This window comes from Bactrocera tryoni, chromosome 5, assembly GCF_016617805.1.
Source record: "Bactrocera tryoni isolate S06 chromosome 5, CSIRO_BtryS06_freeze2, whole genome shotgun sequence".
Taxonomy (NCBI): Eukaryota; Metazoa; Arthropoda; class Insecta; order Diptera; family Tephritidae; genus Bactrocera; species Bactrocera tryoni.
In genome coordinates this window covers 81,547,910-81,570,076 of record NC_052503.1, presented here as the reverse complement: position 1 = coordinate 81,570,076, position 22,167 = coordinate 81,547,910, and the positions used below count along the sequence as shown (strand labels likewise).

The 22,167-nt window shown below is 35.7% G+C and overlaps 6 protein-coding genes across 13 annotated transcripts; 3 read left to right on the top strand and 3 right to left on the bottom strand.

The window, feature by feature from the left end:
• Positions 1–253: 253 nt before the first annotated feature.
• On the top strand, positions 254–7,889 carry LOC120776421 (anoctamin-4). Of its 6 annotated transcripts, none has more exons than XM_040107066.1 (14): positions 254–843; positions 1,218–1,453; positions 2,706–3,007; positions 3,083–3,270; positions 3,331–3,996; positions 4,057–4,371; positions 4,700–4,845; positions 4,911–5,491; positions 5,556–5,773; positions 5,834–5,998; positions 6,062–6,515; positions 6,594–6,990; positions 7,068–7,158; positions 7,257–7,370. In XM_040107066.1, exons 2-14 carry the CDS (start codon positions 1,440–1,442, stop codon positions 7,272–7,274), a joined length of 3,555 nt encoding a protein of 1,184 aa, XP_039963000.1. In that variant the 5' UTR covers positions 254–843; positions 1,218–1,439; the 3' UTR covers positions 7,275–7,370. The 6 variants fall into 6 exon arrangements, with proteins under 6 accessions (XP_039963000.1, XP_039962996.1, XP_039962998.1 ...); XM_040107062.1 differs by having other exon boundaries at positions 273–843; positions 1,260–1,453; positions 7,235–7,889; XM_040107064.1 differs by having other exon boundaries at positions 273–843; positions 2,739–3,007; positions 7,235–7,889.
• Positions 7,890–8,121: 232 nt separating this feature from the next.
• On the top strand, positions 8,122–9,442 carry LOC120776431 (tubulin polyglutamylase complex subunit 2). 2 transcript variants are annotated; one of them, XM_040107085.1, is made up of 4 exons: positions 8,122–8,333; positions 8,417–8,584; positions 8,639–9,123; positions 9,187–9,442. In XM_040107085.1, the coding sequence occupies exons 1-4, from the start codon at positions 8,264–8,266 to the stop codon at positions 9,355–9,357; spliced, it is 894 nt and encodes a 297-aa protein (XP_039963019.1). In that variant the 5' UTR covers positions 8,122–8,263; the 3' UTR covers positions 9,358–9,442. The 2 variants fall into 2 exon arrangements, with proteins under 2 accessions (XP_039963019.1, XP_039963018.1); XM_040107084.1 differs by having other exon boundaries at positions 8,639–9,442.
• On the bottom strand, positions 9,421–10,510 carry LOC120776432 (viral IAP-associated factor homolog). The gene is made up of 2 exons (XM_040107086.1): positions 10,359–10,510; positions 9,421–10,193 (listed from the first exon to the last, which is right to left on the bottom strand). The coding sequence occupies exons 1-2, from the start codon at positions 10,362–10,364 to the stop codon at positions 9,477–9,479; spliced, it is 723 nt and encodes a 240-aa protein (XP_039963020.1). The 5' UTR covers positions 10,365–10,510; the 3' UTR covers positions 9,421–9,476.
• Positions 10,511–10,945: 435 nt separating this feature from the next.
• Positions 10,946–12,570, bottom strand: LOC120776438 (cAMP-regulated phosphoprotein 19). 2 transcript variants are annotated; one of them, XM_040107093.1, is made up of 4 exons: positions 12,235–12,570; positions 11,555–11,637; positions 11,341–11,457; positions 10,946–11,275 (listed from the first exon to the last, which is right to left on the bottom strand). In XM_040107093.1, the coding sequence occupies exons 2-4, from the start codon at positions 11,618–11,620 to the stop codon at positions 11,102–11,104; spliced, it is 357 nt and encodes a 118-aa protein (XP_039963027.1). In that variant the 5' UTR covers positions 11,621–11,637; positions 12,235–12,570; the 3' UTR covers positions 10,946–11,101. The 2 variants fall into 2 exon arrangements, with proteins under 2 accessions (XP_039963027.1, XP_039963025.1); XM_040107091.1 differs by having other exon boundaries at positions 11,555–11,640; positions 12,235–12,568.
• Positions 12,571–12,873: 303 nt separating this feature from the next.
• On the top strand, positions 12,874–22,152 carry LOC120776419 (tuberin). The gene is made up of 17 exons (XM_040107057.1): positions 12,874–13,016; positions 13,091–13,212; positions 13,268–13,519; positions 13,571–13,707; positions 13,779–13,953; positions 16,012–16,218; positions 16,303–16,453; positions 16,534–17,270; positions 17,331–17,577; positions 17,759–18,184; positions 18,261–18,460; positions 18,521–18,801; positions 18,876–21,249; positions 21,321–21,464; positions 21,522–21,692; positions 21,829–21,924; positions 21,985–22,152. Exons 1-17 carry the CDS (start codon positions 12,944–12,946, stop codon positions 22,105–22,107), a joined length of 5,916 nt encoding a protein of 1,971 aa, XP_039962991.1. The 5' UTR covers positions 12,874–12,943; the 3' UTR covers positions 22,108–22,152.
• Positions 13,944–15,947, bottom strand: LOC120776429 (peritrophin-48-like). Its single transcript, XM_040107082.1, has 3 exons — positions 15,356–15,947; positions 15,215–15,273; positions 13,944–15,147 (listed from the first exon to the last, which is right to left on the bottom strand). The coding sequence occupies exons 1-3, from the start codon at positions 15,366–15,368 to the stop codon at positions 14,212–14,214; spliced, it is 1,008 nt and encodes a 335-aa protein (XP_039963016.1). The 5' UTR covers positions 15,369–15,947; the 3' UTR covers positions 13,944–14,211.
• Positions 22,153–22,167: the final 15 nt, after the last annotated feature.

Sequence of the window (22,167 nt, the reverse complement as noted above, 5' to 3'; positions counted from 1 at the left end):
TCCTAGCATACTTCAGTGCGAAATATTATACAATATATAACTACGAGTACAAACCCAAGTAGTTATTGTGAAACATTGTGCTGTCCTATCCACTAATTCTAAACCGTCCACAAAGCTGAGGTATTTTAGGAAACACCTATTTAATTCAAATCAAACCTATTTTGTTATGACGGAAGCAAACAGTGGTCTAATTACACAAAAAAATCAATTTCGTAAAAATTGACGTTATGCTTTTTTGTCTAGTCCGTCATAAGTGTACATATGTATATGTATATGTATGTGTCCTAACATGCATGTGTTAGACAGACAGGTAGAACTTAAAGCAAGTTATGAATTGTTAATACATTGAATAAATTCCAGCAAAGGCGTAGTTAAGCGGACAGGAAATGCAATAATGCGTATTGACCATTCGGATTACTGACATTCAACGTCGCGTTGTCAATCGCAACGGTTGTGGCTAACAGACAAATTGGAAACGCGTAATGGCGCCATATACGTGATTTATTTAAATGCTTAAGAGTATACATATAAAAACACAATATCAAAAAATTTTCATAACAATAATAATTAAAAATAATGGACTACTGCTTGGGAAGCATAAATACTTTTTAAATTAATATAGTGAGCAACCGGTCTATCTTGATTGCAAACAAAGCATAAGAAAACTTTTGAAAAATAATTAATAGTGTTGATTCAAATACATACAAGTGATCTAGTGTATTCGTATACTCATGCTTAATGAATATGGATTTATATGTATCTGTATAATAACGGAATGGTTGTCTCGTGTGCATAAAACTAATGAAATGAAACTAGTGGCTCATAATTTATAATAATACATACGTAATAACATTTACACTAATGTATATACATATATATATTTACAACATATATTTATTTACAACATATGTACTTATATATATTCTCAAGCTCAAGCTTACACACAACATATTTCATTTTCTTTGCGAGTATAAAAATGTATAAACGTAGCTTATCAAACAACACAGTACTCAAATTAAGGGAATTGGGGAATAACTGAATCATAAAAAAAAAATTCACTTTAACAAATGTTTATCAAAGGCACATAGCTATTTACACTTTTTGTTTAACAAGCTATAATACTCTTCCAAGTGCTAATCGATCACAAATCGATTGAAATTGAGAACATGTGTTAGAAAACACATGCTTTCGTCAATCTGACCGACTTTTTATTATAGATTCAAATTGAAATCCGTATGGTATTGAAAACATTATTTCAGTTCACAACATTAATTCAACGAATAATATAAATAAGTGAAATTTATGTAACAAAAAAGGAGGAAAATTTAATAACAACATTGTACAGTGCCTATTATTATCAGTTCAAAATTTAACTTTATAAAATTTTATATAATGCATAAAAGCTAACATGCGTCAAGTGTTTAAAATGTTCCCAGCACATGTTGGAAACAAGGTGAATATGTGATCTTTACAAAGCAATATACCACTAATAAAATTTCAGCAAAAAAATATATATTTGTATGTTATATAAATATATATGTACGTATATACGCGTACTCAATATCTAGTAGTTATTTAATTTTAATTTCACATGTTTAAGATTGACATACATATGTATGTCTAGGGCAGTTGTGTTGACCGAAATCCTTCTTATAATTTCATGGTTGTTTGTAAAATAAGCTGCAAACCCTTAACATATCCAACATTTATAGTTTTACATATATGTATATGCATTAGGGTGGGTAAAAAAAAAATTAATTATCTTTTTCGCTTGGAAAACTTCTTTGGTGGAAACCTCTAAGGTACCCTTTTACTTATGGGCATGCCGAATTCAAGAACACAAATGTCTTTTATAAAATAAATAACTTATTTCCGCTAATATGATAAAAGCTTTGCAGGAACTTCATAACATTACTAATTTACTGAGCTAGGACTTGGGCATTCACACGTCCGACCAATTTTTCCTTTCATGCATTATCTAAAAACTTGAAATATTGCATTGGTACTACTTTATTGCATAATTCAGCTATGTGATGGAATTTCTAGTTTTCGTGACATATGTAAATATAAAATAATAGTTCACTCGTGTTCTAAATAGGTCACACTGACGGAATATAAAATACTTTGTAACCAAATAATCATAACTTGAAGACTGCCACATATGCCTTATAAGAGAAATGTGCATGCTCTTGTTTATACACATGAGTGACATAGGTTACTCATACGCATGGCCCCTTTACGTTAATGAAGCAATTGAATATTTATAGCATAGATATTCAAACTATGTTTATTTTTATACCACAATTATAGGGTATATACAGATATTATATATGTAGATATTAATGTACTACAATTGGGGTATTCTCGATCCAACACAACTCACGAACTGTAATATTAGCTGCAACAGAACACAGCTATACGTCAATTAGGGGTATGACGGCTGCTTGAATTCTATGACGACCTAATTGCCAACACGCAAGCGCGCCTAAAAATATGCTTATCCAAGTAACTGTGCGTTTAATATTTATACAGTTTGCAAGTAAATGGAAATTATATGTATTGAAACAAGTTTCGTCATAGCTGAACGCCGTCGACAAACCGTCAGTGTTAATGTGTGTTTTACGTTTATAGTCAAACCCTTAGTTTCTATCGTTATTTTATTTTTGGTATTGACTTTCTAATTCTTTTAACACTAATATTTGTAGGTTTAAGCATAACTATGTAGTTAAATTTCACAGCAAAATGCATGATCCAAGCTACGATGTTAGTAACAGTAAAACCTCCGCGCACAATAAATACAGTATTGATCGAATTGAGAAACAAAAACTTGAACAGTCCAATAAAGAGAAGAGTTTGGATAGTCAAGTTGATTCCAGCAATCGCCCCTTTCATATGCGTGGCGATAGCGTTGATGATGAGAGCACCGCACCTATAACAGAATCAAATTCACGTGAGGACCTCATTGCGAGTACTGAACATTTTACAGAGGCTCCGACAGAATTTCCACGTAAGGAATAATTATTATTAAATATGCGTATTGGAAACGAATATTAATCACAAGATATGATAAAAACTTCTACAGGATTCTTGTCAGTGCCAGTTTTACGCAACTTTCGACCATATTCCGAAAAATTTGCATCACGCCAAATCTCATCCAGTCCTGCGAAAAGTGATCGAGTTTTACTTTCAAATCCGACGGGGGGGAAAATGCGTACAAGACGTTTAAGCCAGGACAGTGGAATTGTTTCAGGACGTTTGTTTGGTGGTTTGGTAAGCATAAATAATCTCGTATACATATAACTATAATAGAGTTATGTATTGTATTTGTAGGAAAGCAACATTCTCGATACAGTGGCTCCCACTAAGCATTTCGCCAAATCATCTGATAATTTATATAATTCTTTTATAAGTGAAGCCGCAGCAAATGCCTACAATCAACAGCAGCAGGAACAAACAAATGAACAAACAGTGAGTGAAACAAAGGAACAAACTATAATACCATACACAACCAAATCCACTGAACGACAGCCACCAGCTTCAAAAGTAAACTACACTGAAAAATGGCTCAACTCGACAATCTCCCGAACTCTAGATCATTTGAAGCCGAACTCCATCGCTCTGCCACTGCCTACTCATATTGAAACAGAGTCAGCAGAGCCTAGTCCCACACAAGCATTTGGACCGAAAGTGTTGAATATTGAAGATATTCCCGGTACAGCGATGCGACGTGGTCTAGATATTCATTTGAATACGCCACTTGTTGAGGACACTTCTTATAGGGAGGACACTGATCAGTGTGATATGACTAACTCGAACGTTTTACAAAATCAATTTGGATACAAGCAATTAGTACCCGTATCACGTAAGAGTTCGAAAAGCTCCGTGGGCGACAGCAGTTTAAGCGGTAGCCATTATGACAGTCGAAATACTAGTAAAAGTCACAGTGCGAGTGGTGAAGAACGCGATATGCGCCGCGTTAGTAAACAAGACAGAGAGGTGAAATAGTTGAAGAAATATATCATTTTATTATGTAGCTATAAGTAATTTCGTTTACAGGGTCTTGATCCAGAATCCCTTATGTTTCGTGATGGACGGCGTAAAGTTGATATGGTATTGGCTTGGGAAGAGGAAGATTTTGGTGTAATGACCGAGGCCGAATCACGCCGTCGTGACAATCGTCGCTGTTTTATGGACAATCTGATTAAAGAAGGACTGGAAGTTGAGTTAGAAGACAAAACGCAGTCCTTTAATGAAAAAACGTATTTTCTAAAAATTCATTTACCTTGGCGCCTGGAGACGAGACTGGCGGAAGTCATGAACTTAAAGTTGCCGATCAAGCGGTTCATTACGATATCAGTAAAAGCGTCCTGGGTATGTTACTATCACTTTATTTTGTAGTATAAATATAGAGTTCCTCAAAAAAATTGTTCGAATGTTGATCGAAAACAGGAAATAAGTAGGTCTCAAGAAACTTCACTTAGTAAATCATTAAAAGAGCTGAATGACATACTACATCATTCGCAGTAACTTCTCTTCAAATCGATGAGTCAATTGATTTCGATCGCCCCATATTTAGCTACAAAGTTAACTTACAGTTCGTTTGGTTTTCAAGAATTTAGTTGCGATTTAAATTCAACATATTTGATATACATATTGGATAAAATTGAGTTATTCTCTTTTCGCCTTTTCATATTCGTAGGATGATGAGAATGTGGTGGCACGCAATGTCCACTACTGGAAGTCTCTCTGGAATCGGCTAACTCGGAAAATTCAGCTTGACCAAAGCGTTTTGGAAGGGGAAACAACGTTCAAAGCTTCTACTGCCAATGGTAATGCTGAGGAACAGTAAGTACATAGATTTGGTATTCATCAATATGAAGAGGAAAAGTGAAAAAATAATAATATTACAGATTTATAGTCAAAGATCGCGCCACTGCGTATACGAGTGCCCAACGTTCTCTAATGGTTATGCAGGTGCTTATTCGTACCCCTTTCGACGATAGTGACCGTGTTGGGATTCGACGTTTGCTCAATGATTCCACTTATTTGGCTTGCTTTCCTTTGCACGAAGGTCGTTATGATCGTCCACACTCTAGTGGGGTCTCATTTGACCGCCGTATTTTATATCTCACGTGGGCTCATCCTTCTCAGTGGTACAAAAAGCAGCCTTTGTGTTTGGTTCGCAAGTACTTTGGCGATAAGATTGCTCTATACTTTTGTTGGCTGGGTTTCTACACGGAGATGTTGGTTTATCCGGCAGTTGTGGGCACTTTGTGTTTCCTTTACGGGCTTGCATCTCTGGATTCAGAAGATAATACTCCAAGTAAGGAAATTTGCAATGAATTTGGGACTGGCAATATTACACTCTGTCCGCTGTGTGATAAGGCCTGTAGTTATCAGCATTTGTACGAGTCTTGCTTATTTTCTCGCTTGACATACCTCTTCGACAATCCTTCTACAGTATTTTTTGCTATATTTATGTCATTTTGGGGTAAGTTATGAGATACATACATATGTATACATATGTATGCGAAATATATTACAATTATTAACAGCAACGACATTTCTGGAGTTATGGAAACGCAAGCAGTCTGTAATTGTCTGGGAATGGGACTTACACAATGTTGAATCCGATGAGGAAAATCGTCCAGAGTTTGAAACAAATGCTACTACATTCCGTATGAATCCAGTGACACGAGAGAAGGAACCCTATATGTCCACATGGAGCCGAGCTATACGGTTCGTCATTACCGGTAGTGCGGTCTTATTTATGGTAAAACTACTTTAAGAAATTAAATTTAAGTGAATTAAATATTTGCTTACTTTTTCACAGATCTCGGTAGTTTTGTCCGCTGTGTTGGGGACCATCATATACCGTATATCATTGGTTTCAGTCATTTATGGTGGGGGTGGGTTCTTCGTAAAGGAACATGCAAAATTATTTACAACTGTTACAGCTGCATTGATCAATTTAGTAGTAATTATGGTATTAACAAGGGTAAGATATTTATAGTTGAAAAATTTCTTCAATTTAAGTACATAGAACATTGCCCCCCTCTAGATCTATCATCGCATGGCCATAAGATTGACAAATTTGGAAAACCCTCGAACTCACACCGAGTACGAAGACTCCTACACTTTTAAAATATTCTTTTTTGAGTTTATGAATTTCTACTCATCGCTCATATATATTGCGTTTTTCAAAGGTCGATTTTTTGATTATCCTGGCGATGATCAAGCCAGACGTAGTGAATTTTTTCGTCTTAAAAATGATATTTGCGATCCGGCTGGATGTTTATCAGAACTTTGCATTCAGCTTGCGATTATTATGGTGGGAAAACAGTGTTGGAACAATTTTATGGAGTATCTTTTTCCAAAATTGTATAATTGGTGGCGACATCGCAAGCACAAAGCTGCAACCAAGGATGTTACCCACTTACATATGGCTTGGGAGCAGGATTATCACATGCAGGACCCAGGACGCTTGGCTTTGTTTGATGAATATTTAGAAATGAGTACGAGCTTAAAATATTGCATTTATTTATTTATTTGACCTTAACTAAATTACTTTACAAACATAACAATTTTCACAGTACTGCAGTATGGTTTCGTGACATTGTTTGTGGCAGCATTCCCCTTGGCTCCACTTTTCGCGCTACTAAACAACGTTGCGGAAATCCGTTTGGATGCATACAAAATGGTAACACAGGCTCGCCGTCCACTAGCAGAGCGTGTTGAGGACATTGGTGCTTGGTATGGCATCTTACGCATTATAACCTATACAGCCGTTGTGTCCAATGCTTTTGTGATAGCCTACACAAGTGATTTTATACCGCGCATGGTCTACAAGTTCGTATATTCCAATACGAACACACTGGTGGGTTATATAGAGCATTCGCTTTCAACTTTCAATACATCGGACTACAAAGAGGAGTGGGGAGCAACAAGCAGCGAAAAGGATCCGGATGTGTGCCAATATCGTGGTTACCGGTGAGTTTAGTTACCAGAATGTAATGTGTTTTAACTTATATTTAAATAAGCATCTTGCTTATAATTGTGGAAAGTAGAAACGGACCTCATGATCCCGAACCCTATGGATTGAGCCCCCATTACTGGCATGTTTTTGCTGCGCGCTTGGCTTTCGTTGTTGTTTTCGAGGTAACTATAATTTCAACTGTTTGCATAGAACTGAATTTACGAGATTTATATACATATGTATTGAATATTTTTCAAGCACGTCGTTTTCGTCATCACAGGCATTATGCAATTTATAATCCCAGACATACCCGCTGAAGTGAAGACACAAATGCAGCGCGAACAGTTACTTGCTAAAGAAGCGAAATACCAGCACGGCATTAAACGCGCTCAACAGGGTGAAAATCAGGATCTATTGAGTATTTTCCGAGATGCGGGCAGTCGTAGTAGTGGTGCTACTTTGGGTACGAGTGGCTTTGTTGGACGTGGAAGTTGGGCGCGACGTTTCAGTCGACTTAGTGATGGCTTAGATGCACATGTAGAAGTAGCGTCACGACCTCGTCGCTCAGTGGAGTCGACAGTATGGGAGGTTTCTTGACACGAAGAAGAAGAAGAAGCCCAAGAGCCGAAAATTGCCAAAAAATAATAAAACCACCAAATCGTACGAAAAATATAAAGTGGCCGCAAATATTACGAATATTTGACTTAAGTTACGTAAAAATTTGTTTGCATACATACATATGTATGTATGCATATGGTTTTAAAAATAGGATACTTATTTAATCCTTTCCTCATATTGATGCAATAAATCAAATATCTATTCATATCAAAAATCGAATTAGAGACATGTAGTAGTCTAAGATTCAAATTATTGATTGTAAATAATTTCTACAATATAAAGATTTACAGACGTACATATATTTGTTTTTATGTAAATAAATTTCTCTGCTTAATTAAATGTTAACAAATGATTGAAGTTAAAAAACTGAATTTAATTAACCAAACATTTAATACAATTTTAATTGATAAACGATCCTAAACCATTCGAATTTCGCATGTATGTAAATATGTACATATGTATATTATAACTAGCGTACACCTATGTAGTTAAATTATGTATGAATACAAAATCAATATTTCAGTTTTCCGTTTCCATCGTGACAAAAGTTTAATATGGTAACTTGACTTTTTCACATACCTTTGTATGTATGTATGTATTTAAGTTTTTACTTTTCCTTGAAAAAATACATATGTACATACATATGTAAATATAAGTATTTTTCATAAAATGGCAAAGAAGCCCACACCTGAAGATATTTTTTACGATCATCTAACATTAGGTTTAATGGGGACACTTGGTAAGTCTAAAGAAGCAATCTTTCATGCGCAAACATACATACATACATGTAATTCTGTTCTTCATATTTAATGTTCAAATTAGCCAAGCTTCCGCGAGTATGTAACGTTAACTGTGAACATCGTAAACCGTGTGAAAAGGCTCAGATTGTTAATTGGGAACAAAGGAATACTATATATTTGCCCGAAGATATGAAAAAGTTTTATTTGTCCACGGATGGATTTCTCTTACAATGGAGCTATCAGTATGCACGTAAGAATTTATTTTTTGGTTTCATTATAAATTTATAATTTCATCCTTCATCAGCAAAGGATTTGCGCCGTGTAGGTTTTATTCATATTCCACGTCTTCACCAAATTACTTTGTCACGTGACAACATTGAACCGTTAATCAATTTGAGTGCAAATACTACATCAGAAAAGACTCTTGCAGGCCACGAAACGAGAGTTGCTGACGATGTTGGAACAGATACAAGTGGGGGTGTGGGGGCAAATGTCAGCGTTCCTATATTGTTAACAAGGAAAGATCGATGGGGTAATCCACTACCCAATATATCAACAAAGACAAAAATATTTGAAATTAATAATGTCAATGATGTTGCCAAAGTGTGTATGCTCTATGAGGCAAATTGTTCGAACAATCCAAAATTCTACCTATTCGAGTTAAATGCCATGAAATGGATATTTCTTTCCGATACATTTAGCGAATACTTACGGATGGCCATTGCACATTTAGGATTACCATTTTGGGAGCTTTGTTTCTCCAATATAGGCTTACCATCGTGGACAGAGGTATACAAACAGTTATTTGTAATACAAACTCTAAATCAGATATTAATTATTTTCTTCCTAAAGCAATTGTTTATGTTGCTAGCACCACATTTGTTGGAGGACTATGAACCGCGACGTGACCGCCAAATTCACCCATCCCCTGAACACCCATATAATATTATCGACACCTCTGTTTTTCGCATTAAACCAAAAGGTTCTATGAAAAACGCACCTTCAAGGAAAAATGTATCTTGATTTCGTACGAAAAAAACATACATACATACATATATTTGAAGAAATAAATATTTTTTAGCGCATCTTCTAATAATTACATAAATTTCTTGTCTAATAAAAAAATTTAAAAACAAATTTGATTAATAAAAATCAATATTTTGGCTTTCCAAATCGGACAACATTTTATCCCGAATTTGCGGTCTTGGATCTTCTTTTATTTCTGTAGAAATTGCACCGGATTTTCCCAGTAGAAACTCTAATTCATCGAGCGTAAGTTTCTCGCCTCTCAACTCCAGTGGTCCAATATATTGTTTCTTTAATTGGCCTTCGTTATAAATAAAAATTGTCGGTAAGTTTTTTTCAGGAAAGTTAGGTATGCAAGTGGTTGCAATGGAACGTAAGAATTTCGTTTGCGGAAATTTTGCAGCCAACTGTTGCATGTGGTGATGAATAAGAGAGCAAAGGGGTACACCATTTGCATAAAGATGGATCACTACCCAAATGCCATCACCCGCTTTTGTCACCTCGCTTACATAATCTTGTCCAGATATTTCCCGCACTGTTCCAAATTTTTCTTTCTCGGCAAATGCCCTCATTTCTGCTATCCGTCGCTGGCGGTATTGTTCTAATACCTCTTCGTCTTCGGAATCTTCCAGTTCATCTAACTCATCCAAAGACATTTCGTCAATTTTCTTTGAACAACCATTTTCCCCACTCCTTAAATCGGTTCGCCTGTTTATGGCATCGTCCATCATCTCTTGGATTTGCTCCTCTGTGATTTCAGCTTCTTTTTGCTTCGGTTCAAGAATGCCTTTTGCACGGAGCACATCATTCCATTCGGTATCCTCATTAGGGTCCTTTATAGAGAAAAATGTTTTACAAAATAGCTTCAAATTTTTTGAAATGTCATGCACCAATAATATCGGCCCATGCTGATCAATTGGAATGTTTTATTTTTAGACCAGTTTCATGACCATATATGGATTGACTGTGGTCATATAGAGGATTTTCTGAATAATTACCTGCATGTTTAAGTGATAAACTTTAAAAATAATTATTTAAATTAACAATTTAAAATTAATTGTATACAGGCTAGTGATTCATATATTTAATTCGGTAGATAGTAAAAAATATACGAGACACAAATAATATAAGCAATTGTTCAAGTAACCAAAGGAAAACTGATAAATTGACGTTTATCTTTTTCTTATGGTGTATCATTCGTAGAGTGCTGCCAAATTGCATTTCACTTCATAGTAGGAATATGTTCAGACAAGGAAACTTTCGTTGCAGTGTTGCCATGTGTTCACAAAAACAATATTTTATTTCAAAAATTATTTATTACGTTTCTTCAGATTTTCAGTTTACAGCTAACGAAATGAAGTTACTGGGTGTAATTTTAAACACGCCAATAAATTATATTACAAAAAATGCTTCATAAATGATTCGTTATAAATTAAAACTTAAAAATCCTCATTGATTAAATGTTTCAAATATTTTTCAGTTCACAAATTATGAAAGTATTACACCAAATATCCTACAAAAATAAAAATTTTGAATAATATTTATCAAGATTAAACAAAAAACATTTTTAAATTGAAATATGTTATTTAGGAATCAGTTAATAGATACTATTCATACGATATAGTTTGAGAAAACTGGTGAGTAATATGGATAAGTAAAATTTAAAATAGAATATAGTTGTTTTGACAAAATAGAGTAATATTTTTCCTATAAGGATAAACACTACTAGTCAATAATTTTTTTAACTCGTCGTTGGGAACTTAGTACAAGGCTGTATTATCGAAGTTTTACGTGCAGGCACCGTTTCCGGAGTAGGTATTGCTTCACCAGTTGCCACTTTATTGGCAAACACTTGCTTTACTCCACCGCCTTTCTGCTTTGCCATTTGGTAATCACCAGAGTCGAAGAATTTTTGCTGTAAATTTGTAACATGACAATTTGTTTTATTTTGTTTGACTACAATATATCGATTATACGTACACCTTTCTGTAACCGCTTTTGAAGGAAAGCTGAATGACCCCCAGGGCCACGCAGACCAGATGGATACTTTGACTTCAATTTTTCTTCTTCTATTTTCTCTAGTTCTCGGGGATTGGCCTAACATAGAGAATAAGTTATTTTTTAACTTTAACTTTTACTTTATAATGACTCAGAAATTTACAGTTTATATACATATTCAATACAATAACCATACCTGATCTTGAGCTTCAGGGGCTTCTGGTGGTGTGGGTGGTAAGCTGGAATCTTCTCCGGCGCTCATCTTTTCAAGGATTTAAACTGCTATAATTACATAAAATATATGAAGCCATATTTTTTGCAAGGTCGTCTAATGCCATTGATATTTGAACAATTTAGAAACATCACAATAAAATTTAACATGAAATAAAGGTAGGTAGATGGCAGCTAATGTAACATACGCAAACACATGCATGAACATGATATGAATACATATGTATGAGCCAGTTTTTTAGTCCTTTAAACCTATCTGCTTATTAAATAATTTTATTGGTAAAATTCTTATTTCATATAAGCGGGGATTTAAATGCACTTTGCAAAATTAGTACATAAGTATGCACATGTCGAAAGTCCGATTTATATGAAAATATTTCAAGTTCAAGGGATATAAATACCGTTGAGAGTACATAATAATATTTCACCTCTTTTATTTTTGAAGCCAACGTAAAAATGTATATAAAAATTGATTGTACAATATATATGTAGATCACGTGCTCCAAAAATTTTGCTGTTGGATACTTAAATTTTAACATCTCCAAAATGTGGCACAAGGACTACGGCTTTTATTAAAAAATGGCCAATGTGGTGTCAAAATTAAAGGGTAATATACATCATAGTTTAAAATATGTTACAACGTACCTGTGAAACTGATTGGCTCTTTTTTCGTTAAATTTATTATTTTTTCTTTCCTACTTCGATTATTTTGCGATGGCTACTATGTGGTACTCCGCTAATTGATGTTCGCCAATTGCAAAAAAACCAATAACACAGCCGTTGATTTGCTCTAAATGCAACGCAAAATAAAGCGGTGAAAAGGGAAAAAGTAACGGTCTCGGGACTTATTTATATTTGGTCTACAGTTGTATAAACTCACAAACGTTCTTTTAACGAACTTAGCTTATTGGCTTTCTAACAATCTTAAATATTTTATGCAAACAAAAATTTCACGCTAATTTTCTTTCCCAAAATCGTTTTGTGCTGTTTTTACGCAGAGTTGTACTCGAAGTGTAGACTTATTATAAAGTTGCCACTGAGTAAAAGGAAATTCAATGTAATAAATTACATATTAATTAATGATATTTTTAATAATAATTATTACCAAAGTAATGAAAATATTACTGCACCATACATAAATAATATCAAGTGGTTGGATTAATGATTATATGAAAAAAAATTATAACATTGTACTTAAAACACAGCTGATTATTTATTTTCTTTTATACGGTATTTGGCAATACACACATATGTTAAAACTCAATTTTTAGTTGACATTTCTATCGCAAAAATTTATCAGATTTTTGAAGGAGTGAATTATATTATATTGTTGGGATTAGAAAATCAAATAAAGATGAATTCGAAGGATAGAGAGATTTCAAAGTCGAAGTTCAAGTTCTTCATGAAGAATCCTAAAGGCATTGCTGGTAATAATTTTATCATCTACACTCTTCTGCATACCAGAATAATACATTTACTCATTACATGGGAATAACTTTAGGTGGTGCTTGCGAACGTTCCCTGCGTCCCGAGGTAGAACGAGAATTAAGACCTGAACAGACAACTGCTCAGCGATGTAAAACGTTGTCGGAACTGCAACTGCAGAATATGAAATTAGAAGAGGTAAATAATTACAATATCTCAATTTTAATTGGGTTAATCGTGTTGCTATCTACAGGCTTCCATTAGGGAACTATGGAATCTTACCAAGGACTTAATAATACCAAATAAACCAGCAGAATGTCGCCAAACAGCCTTAACTTTCTATAAAAGACTTATTCACAGTCAATATAAAAACTTGAATTTGTTGCGGCAGCATTTCTTTCTTGTTATACAAAACCATGAAGTTGGGGAAGACCTAAAACATCGGTTAGAATTGCTAGATACCTTAACTGATAATGGGAAAGATATTCAAAATTTCGAAGAAGAGGTAAGTAATGAAACTTTATTTGTAACAGCGAATAAAAATACTTTTGCATAGATTGGCAAATTTATGTTACAATGGATACCAGCTATAACTGAGGCTCATTTACTTCGAGAGTTCTTGAGCATTTTAGGGAATATCATTAAGTTCAATGCTTCATTGTTGGATAAAGATATAGTTGTTGGTATTATTCAGTATGTATTTATTGTATCTTTGTCTTTTTGATAAACTGTATACATATATAATAATATCCATTTTTCTTAAGAAATGCCTGTAATTTGAGTTGTACAGTTGAAGAAGATGACATTGGCATTCAGTGTCTGACTATTCTTGAAATGGTTATGTGCTACACGATATTTCCAAGCGAACCTTTAAGACAATGTGTTATTACATTGTGTCGTACAGTTAATTATTCACCATATTGTCAGGCGTCATGGAAGGTGAGTTTTATCTTAACATTTAAAATAATATCCTTTGAATCGTTGTTTACTTTTTATACTATATTAGTTAGAATGAAGCTCTTTTTCTTTTATTTTGTCATGCACCAATTGGAATTCTTCTTACAAAACCCTAAAGAAAACTTATAAACCTTGAATATAAAGTTATATTATTCAACTGCGTCAATGTATACATTGATTTCATTTTTAATTTATTTGAAATTTAAGTAAGAACTAAGAGATGTTTAATTTAAATTGAAATCAAAAATTTATAAATTTTGATGACAGTTTATCATACACCGATTTATTCGGTTGATCGACAGCAAAATCTTTTATCTGTTCTATTTCTTTTTTGATACTTTTATCTATGTTGTTCACCACATTTGGAACAACGGTTTGATTTTGATTATCTAGATTGACATTTGTAACTGTATATTTTATTGCTTCATGCAATTTATTCAGCTGTTCAGTACAAATCTCATTTACATCCCAACGGCAGAAGCGTTTGTTTTTATCATAGTATGATCCCTTTGGACAACGTCTAGGAAACATTCGGCCATTTATACATAGAGAGAATTTATCACATTCTTTTATATATGGCTGAAAGTCTGCTATATTATTGCCAAAACTGCTACATATTTCAGTCATCGCCAATTCAGTGGAGCTCATGCTGGGCAAAGCTATACAAATGCCACTCAAATCTGGAAGACAGCTACTGATTTGTTCGCTATAATATTGTCCCCGTGGGCATTGCTGCAGTACTGCTTTACCATCACTGCATATATAGTATGTTTCGCAATCATCTGGATTGCTGATGATGGCATAAGGAGGTAGAAGGCAACTACATTTGTGGTCGGCGCTTGTAGCTATTGGCTGACAGCTGGCATATTTCGTTGAAAAATATTGCTCCTTTGTACAATTTTGTATGACATATTCTCCATTCTCACAACGGGAAAAGGCTTGACAGTTGTCATTGATGCGGCGTATGCTTTGAGGTGTGCATTTATCTATTGCCTCCATAGTTGAAAAAATCCCTATTTTACAACGTTTTTCCTTTGGATCGAAATAATAATTATCGGCGCAGCTATATTCCTCTGCATTACCATTAAGGCATAGGTAGAATTTATGGCAGTCTTCTTCACTCTGAACAACATCCCAGTCTGATTTCAAATTGCAAACATTATATTCTTTTCGGTCCTAGAAAATAAAAAAAGATCCCTTTGTGAATAAAACAAAAACTCACGTTTATTCTCTTTGTACCAACAAGATTTGCTCCACAAATTTGGTCTATCATTGCCAAAAGGCATGCGACTGCTTGAACCACTATAAAATAAATTTTATTAAAAAAAAAATATTAGCAACTTTGAACATAAGTAACTAACAAGTGTTGTGATTGTTCACTTACATTTCATTACCATATTTAATTAACGGCTTATGTATTTATTTTTTATAACGATATTAAGTACAGATTCGTGGTCGTTGAAAATATTTCACTGAGCCAACCTTTTGTGCCTACTGTTATTTTTATTCCGAATGTGCAATGATAATTTTTAATAAACACTCATTTTATCAGCTCATTTCTTCCAAACATCCATTTACTTCCGTTCTGAATTGTGTTCTGCGCGTCAAACAACGATGCAATCATGCAAAGTTTTTGGTTGGGCTCAATTTCACAATCACTTATTACCCTACCCATAAGGCACACATTTCAATACACACGCAAATATATGTATGTCTATTTAAATCAATGAATACATCAGGTGTTAATATTCTGGCGTGCAGTTATCTCTGAATAAGAATGTTCAATATTTCGGTTTTCGGTTTTTGTTTTACTATCCTCTTTAATATCGCCGCCCCACTTTTCAAATTTTTACTTGTAACATAGTTCAATTATCTCATTTCTTCACATGATTTTTCGTGGCAGGCAAATTCAATGATATCTGATACCAATTACACTGAATATTTTCGATTCTTATTGTCATATGTGTGTGTACAAAAACTCGCGAGTTTTTGGCGTGAATCACTTTATATTTTACTATTAAAACAAATCTTTTAATTTAGATAATGAAAAACCTATTAGGCACACAACTGGGATATCACTCTATGAAAATGATGTGCAACATCCTTAACGACCGCAGTCTTTACGGAGACCAACAACTCTTACGGGGTGCAGTGTTTCATCTGAACATGAATATTTTTGGTTCAAATGTAGTTTTTCAAGTGTCCCCAATGTTTTATGCATCTACGGTTCTGACCTGTTTTCTCCACGTAAGTTCATGTTACACACTCCCTCTACACATGTATATAATTAATTTATGTTAAATTATATATCAATGTTTATTGCTTCTGGAGGCGTTGGAAAGTAAACAAGTAATCGTGACGTTCGAAGTAATTTTAAGTGTAAGACGAGTTATTAATTACTACAAATCGGAACTATCAGAGATAATATGGGATTGTATTTGTGATACAATGAACGCAATTCTCGATAATATTGAAAATTACGGTTAGTATAATTATTACATAGATATGTGTGTACATTTTTATAAAAACTTGTATAAAACTGTGTCCTCAACGATTTTTTAGAGCAAGTCAATATCAACCGGGATAGGCTTCACTACTTGCAAATAAATTTTCATGAAAATATTGATTGCATTGAACAACTTTTATATGATGACACCACACCAATTCTTGCAAATATTAATCGGATCTATGACTTGATCGAACGCGTGTCAGAAGATCGCAGTGAGGCATCTGTACTCAAACTTATAGAGTATCGGTCGACAAAGGTAACCGCTACACGACCACAATGGTTACAAGTGCTCAACGACTTTATCTGCCGCTTTTATAAAATGCCCAATACGAATGTTCGCCTAAAAGCAATCCAATCCTTGGTTCGCATTATGGAATTAAACCGTTATAGCTATGAAGAAGAAATACTTGAACGCGTCGTCATTCCACACTTTTCACAAATTTCTAATGAGATAGATTTGCAAATTCGTGTGTCTGTAGCAAATGCTTTAGTGGAGTTTGCACGACACTGCGATACCAAACGCTGTGGTGAGCTACTGGATATATTGGAAAAGCTTGTTAACCGACCATTTGAACAGCATACGAACTCTGGCGACTTTATTATTAAGTGTGAATCGGATATATTAGATGTCGTGACGGCAGTACATGGGCTAATTGAAATATTTGCTGTAAAATTACATCGCTTGCCTTCAACGCATGCCATTAAAATTTTTAACATACTGATAAGTCATTTAGAGCAACATTATGAACGTCCGAAAGTATTCGAAAATGGTCGCATTGTTCGTTTTAAGGTAATTGGGATATGATTCGCCATAAACGAGTAAGTGTTGGTCTTATAATATTTCCTGTAGATTTTCAAGTGGCTCCTGCGCGCACGTGCAAATGCTTCTTATCATATAGGCTATCCAGATCCTGAAAATGGAGACGCCATAAAGTTCAGCGCATACTTGGGTATCGATTCCAGTTTACCACCACAAGGAAACCAACATCCACGACACCAATTACCATCACACGATTTAATAGCAGGCTCCCATTTTACAACTATTTCGATACGCAGGGCTTGCAAAACTATTATCAAATGCCTAGATTTAGAGCGTGGTGAGTTAAAACATACATGTTTTTATGTAATTGTTGTTGCTGTAGCGGTCGAGTTGACAGTCCTTGGGCGGATAAAAAATCCGGGTCCATACTGGATACGCTTATATGTTTTTATCTTAAAGTATACTGCAACTGTTAACGAAATAAATATTATACCTAACTTTCATTTACCATCCTCTAGATTATGAAGTTCTACAATTAGTTATCAAAGAGCTACCAAAAGTGTTATGTAACAAAGCTCTTATCCAAGGAAATGACATTGAAGCATTAGCTGTTTCGTTATTTCGCATTTTCCAGGACGTTAACAAAGCTCTACACCTTAGTTATGCACCGACTAGTGAGGAGGTGAATGCATTGTTTCTGCCAGCAATCGCTTCATTGGTGATTTATCATCATTGTATATCATCACACCAAATTAATACATTAATATTAGCGCTTTGCTCCGGCATATTCTCGGGCACAGCTAATGTCTGCATAAATACGTTAACAACGATGATTCTTGAAATGCCCGATACATTGACGCGCACATTGGCCGATATATTGCTTCAAATGAGCAAAATGTCGGATACTGCTATGGTTGCAATACCTGTGCTGGAGTTTCTATCAAGTAATGTGTAACAGTATTAACTATGCAATACAATAATTGTGAACTAACTCTTTTGCTCTCGGCTTACTGTTTTTAGTTTTGAGCCGAATGCCCAATCAATATTTTACAAACTTCATACCACGTCAATACATGTATGTATTTGCTATATCTTTGCCATACACTAAACCGAATAGATATGACCACTATACGGTGTCGCTGGCACACCATGTTATTGCTGGCTGGTTTCTAAAATGCAAGCTGGATATGCGCAAGAATTTTGTCACCTACATAATATCGGTATGTCTACACAAGTGAATTTTAATTTTTTATTAAATGTTATAATATTATGAATTTCAGTCGATTCAATCAAACGCCAGCATGTTATACGATGACATTGACAAGTTTAAGCACAGCATACAGCGCCAGGATTTAAATAGTTTGAATGAAGATTCATCAAATCGCAAGCGCAGCACAAGCTTGACAGAACGCGGTAGTCGTAATACAAATGTACGAAACGGTTCTGATATGCGACCGCCAATCAACGACAATTTAAAGAGCTTTCATGCAGAATTAGCGGAGACTTGTATAGATTTCTTGGCCCGTCATACTTTTTCGCCATGTTCGGCTTTACCTAAGCGGTAAGTTCTCATTAATTGATATATTATTCCGAGGGCTAATAGTTAGTTAATTTTTTATCCTAAAACGATTTCAGCTTGCCTGCAGTGGAATATTTATTAAAAGACGGTTTGTCGCAGACATGGGTAGTTGGACATAACTTGGTAACAATTACAACTTCTGGCTGCCCTACTGGACCTATACGAAACGGCCTATGCGATCGTTGTTCTCATATAGGAAAACAGCCAATCAGTAGCAGTAGCTTGGTGGCAAGCAAAAGTGATTCGAGTAGTACAGCACCATTATCGCCGGAAACTAACAATACACAGTCTTCAGTCATTCCATTGGCCGCAGAACGTCGCTATACCAAAGCCAGTCTACAGTATAGTAGTGGAAATGAGTCCGCAGGTAGCACTGATCTCACTTCCTCTTCTTCATCTGCTTCGGGCGCGATTAGTTCAAACATTGCCATAACTCAGCGACAAATATCAAACAGTTCGACCGCTTCGTTAGAGGCGCTTTCACGTCGTGGTTCAAATCCAGAACCCTCAGAGGGAGTTGCGGGCGCTGTTGGCAGTACTACTTCACTACTGGGTGGTCATTCACTTTCAACAACGAGTATAAGTGCTTCTCCGACACAATTGCAGTCAGTGCAGCAGCAGCTTTGTGTACGTTCATGTACTGGATGGGCAGAAATATTGATACGTCGACCGACAGGCAACATTTCGTGGATAACGCGCATACAGAATCCTATAGCAAACGATTGCTTTGGACATGATTTGCCATTTAGTAACATAATTTCACTCTTTTTACCAACATCTCATGGCGGTGTGTTTGGACCCGACTTCACTCACTCGACCTTAATGCCAGAACTGCAAACAGAAACCGGAAAATCCGTTGTTGGTGGTATTTCTAATGCTTTTTCATCTAATACAAGTGCAGATAACGATGGATTAGTACAGCCTGTGGTAAGCGCTCCAATAATTGCAGATGAACAAAAAACGGCGGGTGCCAACACAAAGGTTCGAGCTCTGCAACGTCAAGAGGAGATTTCATCGTCAACAATTGTGCCCCCTTTGGGTTCTTCTCTGAGTACCGCTGCTATCGACATACCCAAACCATTAACAAGTAAACGTATTGGCGGAAAGGAGGCACTAGCCGATAGCGTAAGCGATGGAGAAGCCGATGATGATACGAGGCAATTTGCAGATGAATTATCGCGTGCGCGCAATCCTGTGCGTCGTGTAAATTCAAGCCCCGAGATGAGTTCCAGTTGGAGACAGACTTTTTTGGCAGCAAAGCCAGCGCCTCTGTCTGCAGAATCAGCCAAAATAAAAGGTAGTAAATATTCTGCGAGCCTTCAAGGTCTTGAGGAGGCTCATAGTCAGCAACAGCAGCAACAAATCCAACTGCAACAACAAAAGAAAAAAAGCGTACAATATACAAAAGATATGAGAGTCAGCTGCGAAGCGATCCCAGAAGAAATTGCCGGCTCCACGCCACCACAGGTGCAATCTGCCGATACTCTAGCAGTTGCAACATCGGGAGTGCCAGCAAATGAGCTTCTTTCATCTCTTTCGGCCGGCTCCGTAGCAACAGCGGCACAAAATCTATTGACAAATAGTACAGCGATTATTGCATTGCCACCTAAACAACATTCAGCTGATGATGTTAGCATTAGCGCCAGCATGCCAGCTACCTCGGTGCAACAATCGACATCTAGCTCGTCGCTGAAACTGAATGTGGATGTTGAAAAGGTAGTGACGAAGCCGCCACATTCTCCAGTAGCAGTACCGTCACCGCAATCACCACGATTGGACAAACAGCCCCCCAACAGTGGTCAAAAGACGACTACTTTTACTACTAACGCACCAACAAGCCACCAGGGACTTGCTAAATCAAGCAGCAGCGGTGGAGGCAATGCTAATCTCACAAGTGCTTCATCATACCTGGGAGGAGGGCCAAGTGATTATGGAAATAATAGTAATGGCGACATGATGAGAGGGCGTTCGAAAACCATTTCTGTGGTCCGTGAGGTAAACGGCCGTTCTCGTCCGGCTACGTCGAACTTCCGAAGTTTTAACAATACATCTAAACCATCAGTCAACGCTAAACTCTGTATGAATCCGAGTTTTTTGTTCATGCAACTTTACCATACAGGCCAATTGCAAGTGACAGATGTACCCATCAAAGTTCCACAAGAAGAAACTAATGTACTAACTGTACTTGACTTAGCACCACCTTTTGAAACACACAAGATAGGGGTGCTCTATGTTGGACAAGGGCAATGTAACAATGTGGTCGAAATTCTACGTAATTCGCATGGTAGTATGAGGTACGTGGAGTTCCTAAGTAATATCGGCACACTTGTTAGCCTAAAGGAGGCAGAACGGAACAACTTGTTTGTTAACTTAGACAGAGGTGGCGCAGATGGAAAGTTCACATACGTCTGGAAAGACGACATTGTGCAGGTGAATTAACAGCTCTGCAACTATTAATTAACTAAATTGTGTGTAACTATTTGCATTTTTGTATTACTTAGGTAACGTTCCATGTCGCCACTTTAATGCCGACTAACTTGCAGAAAGATCCAAATTGCAACGAAAAGAAAAAACACATCGGTAACGATTTCGTTAAAATCGTTTATAATGAGAGTGGCGAAGAATATAATCTAAATACAATATCGGTATGTATGAACGACAGTAATTATAGTTCTTATTCTGTATTGTATACTTTCTTCCAGGGCCACTTTAACTATGCTTGCGTTATTGTAGAACCTTTAGAATTGAATAGTAACCGCGTTTATGTAAAAGCGCGGCCGGAAATATCGAAATTCGTGTGCCATCCCGAACCAAAAATTGTTTCAGATCACAGTGCACCATTATTGGCTCGACAGCTCGCATTGCACGCGAACGTAAGTAGATACATACAAATGTGCATTTTAGCATAAATATTAGGTATTAGTTTGATTAGTAATACAAAAAGACTTTTCCGACTACCCAATATTTAATGCACTTATTATTTGTCTCTTTTTGTCAAATTCTTTTCAGCTCGCTTCACAAGTATACCAGAGTCTGCAGAAGAAAAATCCATATGCTTCCAATTGGCTGGAACGCTTGCGAATAATTAAAAGGCTGCGAACAAAGGTAAGAAATAGATATATTAGTAATAAAAATGTATTTAGTATGGAAAAACAAAATTTACAGTTAATTGAGCAACAAAATGATCAACATCAAACTGGAACTTCTTCAAGTGCTGAAGCTGAAGAGCATACGAGCGACCATTTAAAGAAACACAACACTAATCGTGATTTTACTAAATACGCTTAAATTATTGAAGTCGAACTGAATAAATATACTCTTGTAATAATCATATAGAATCTGTTTAGT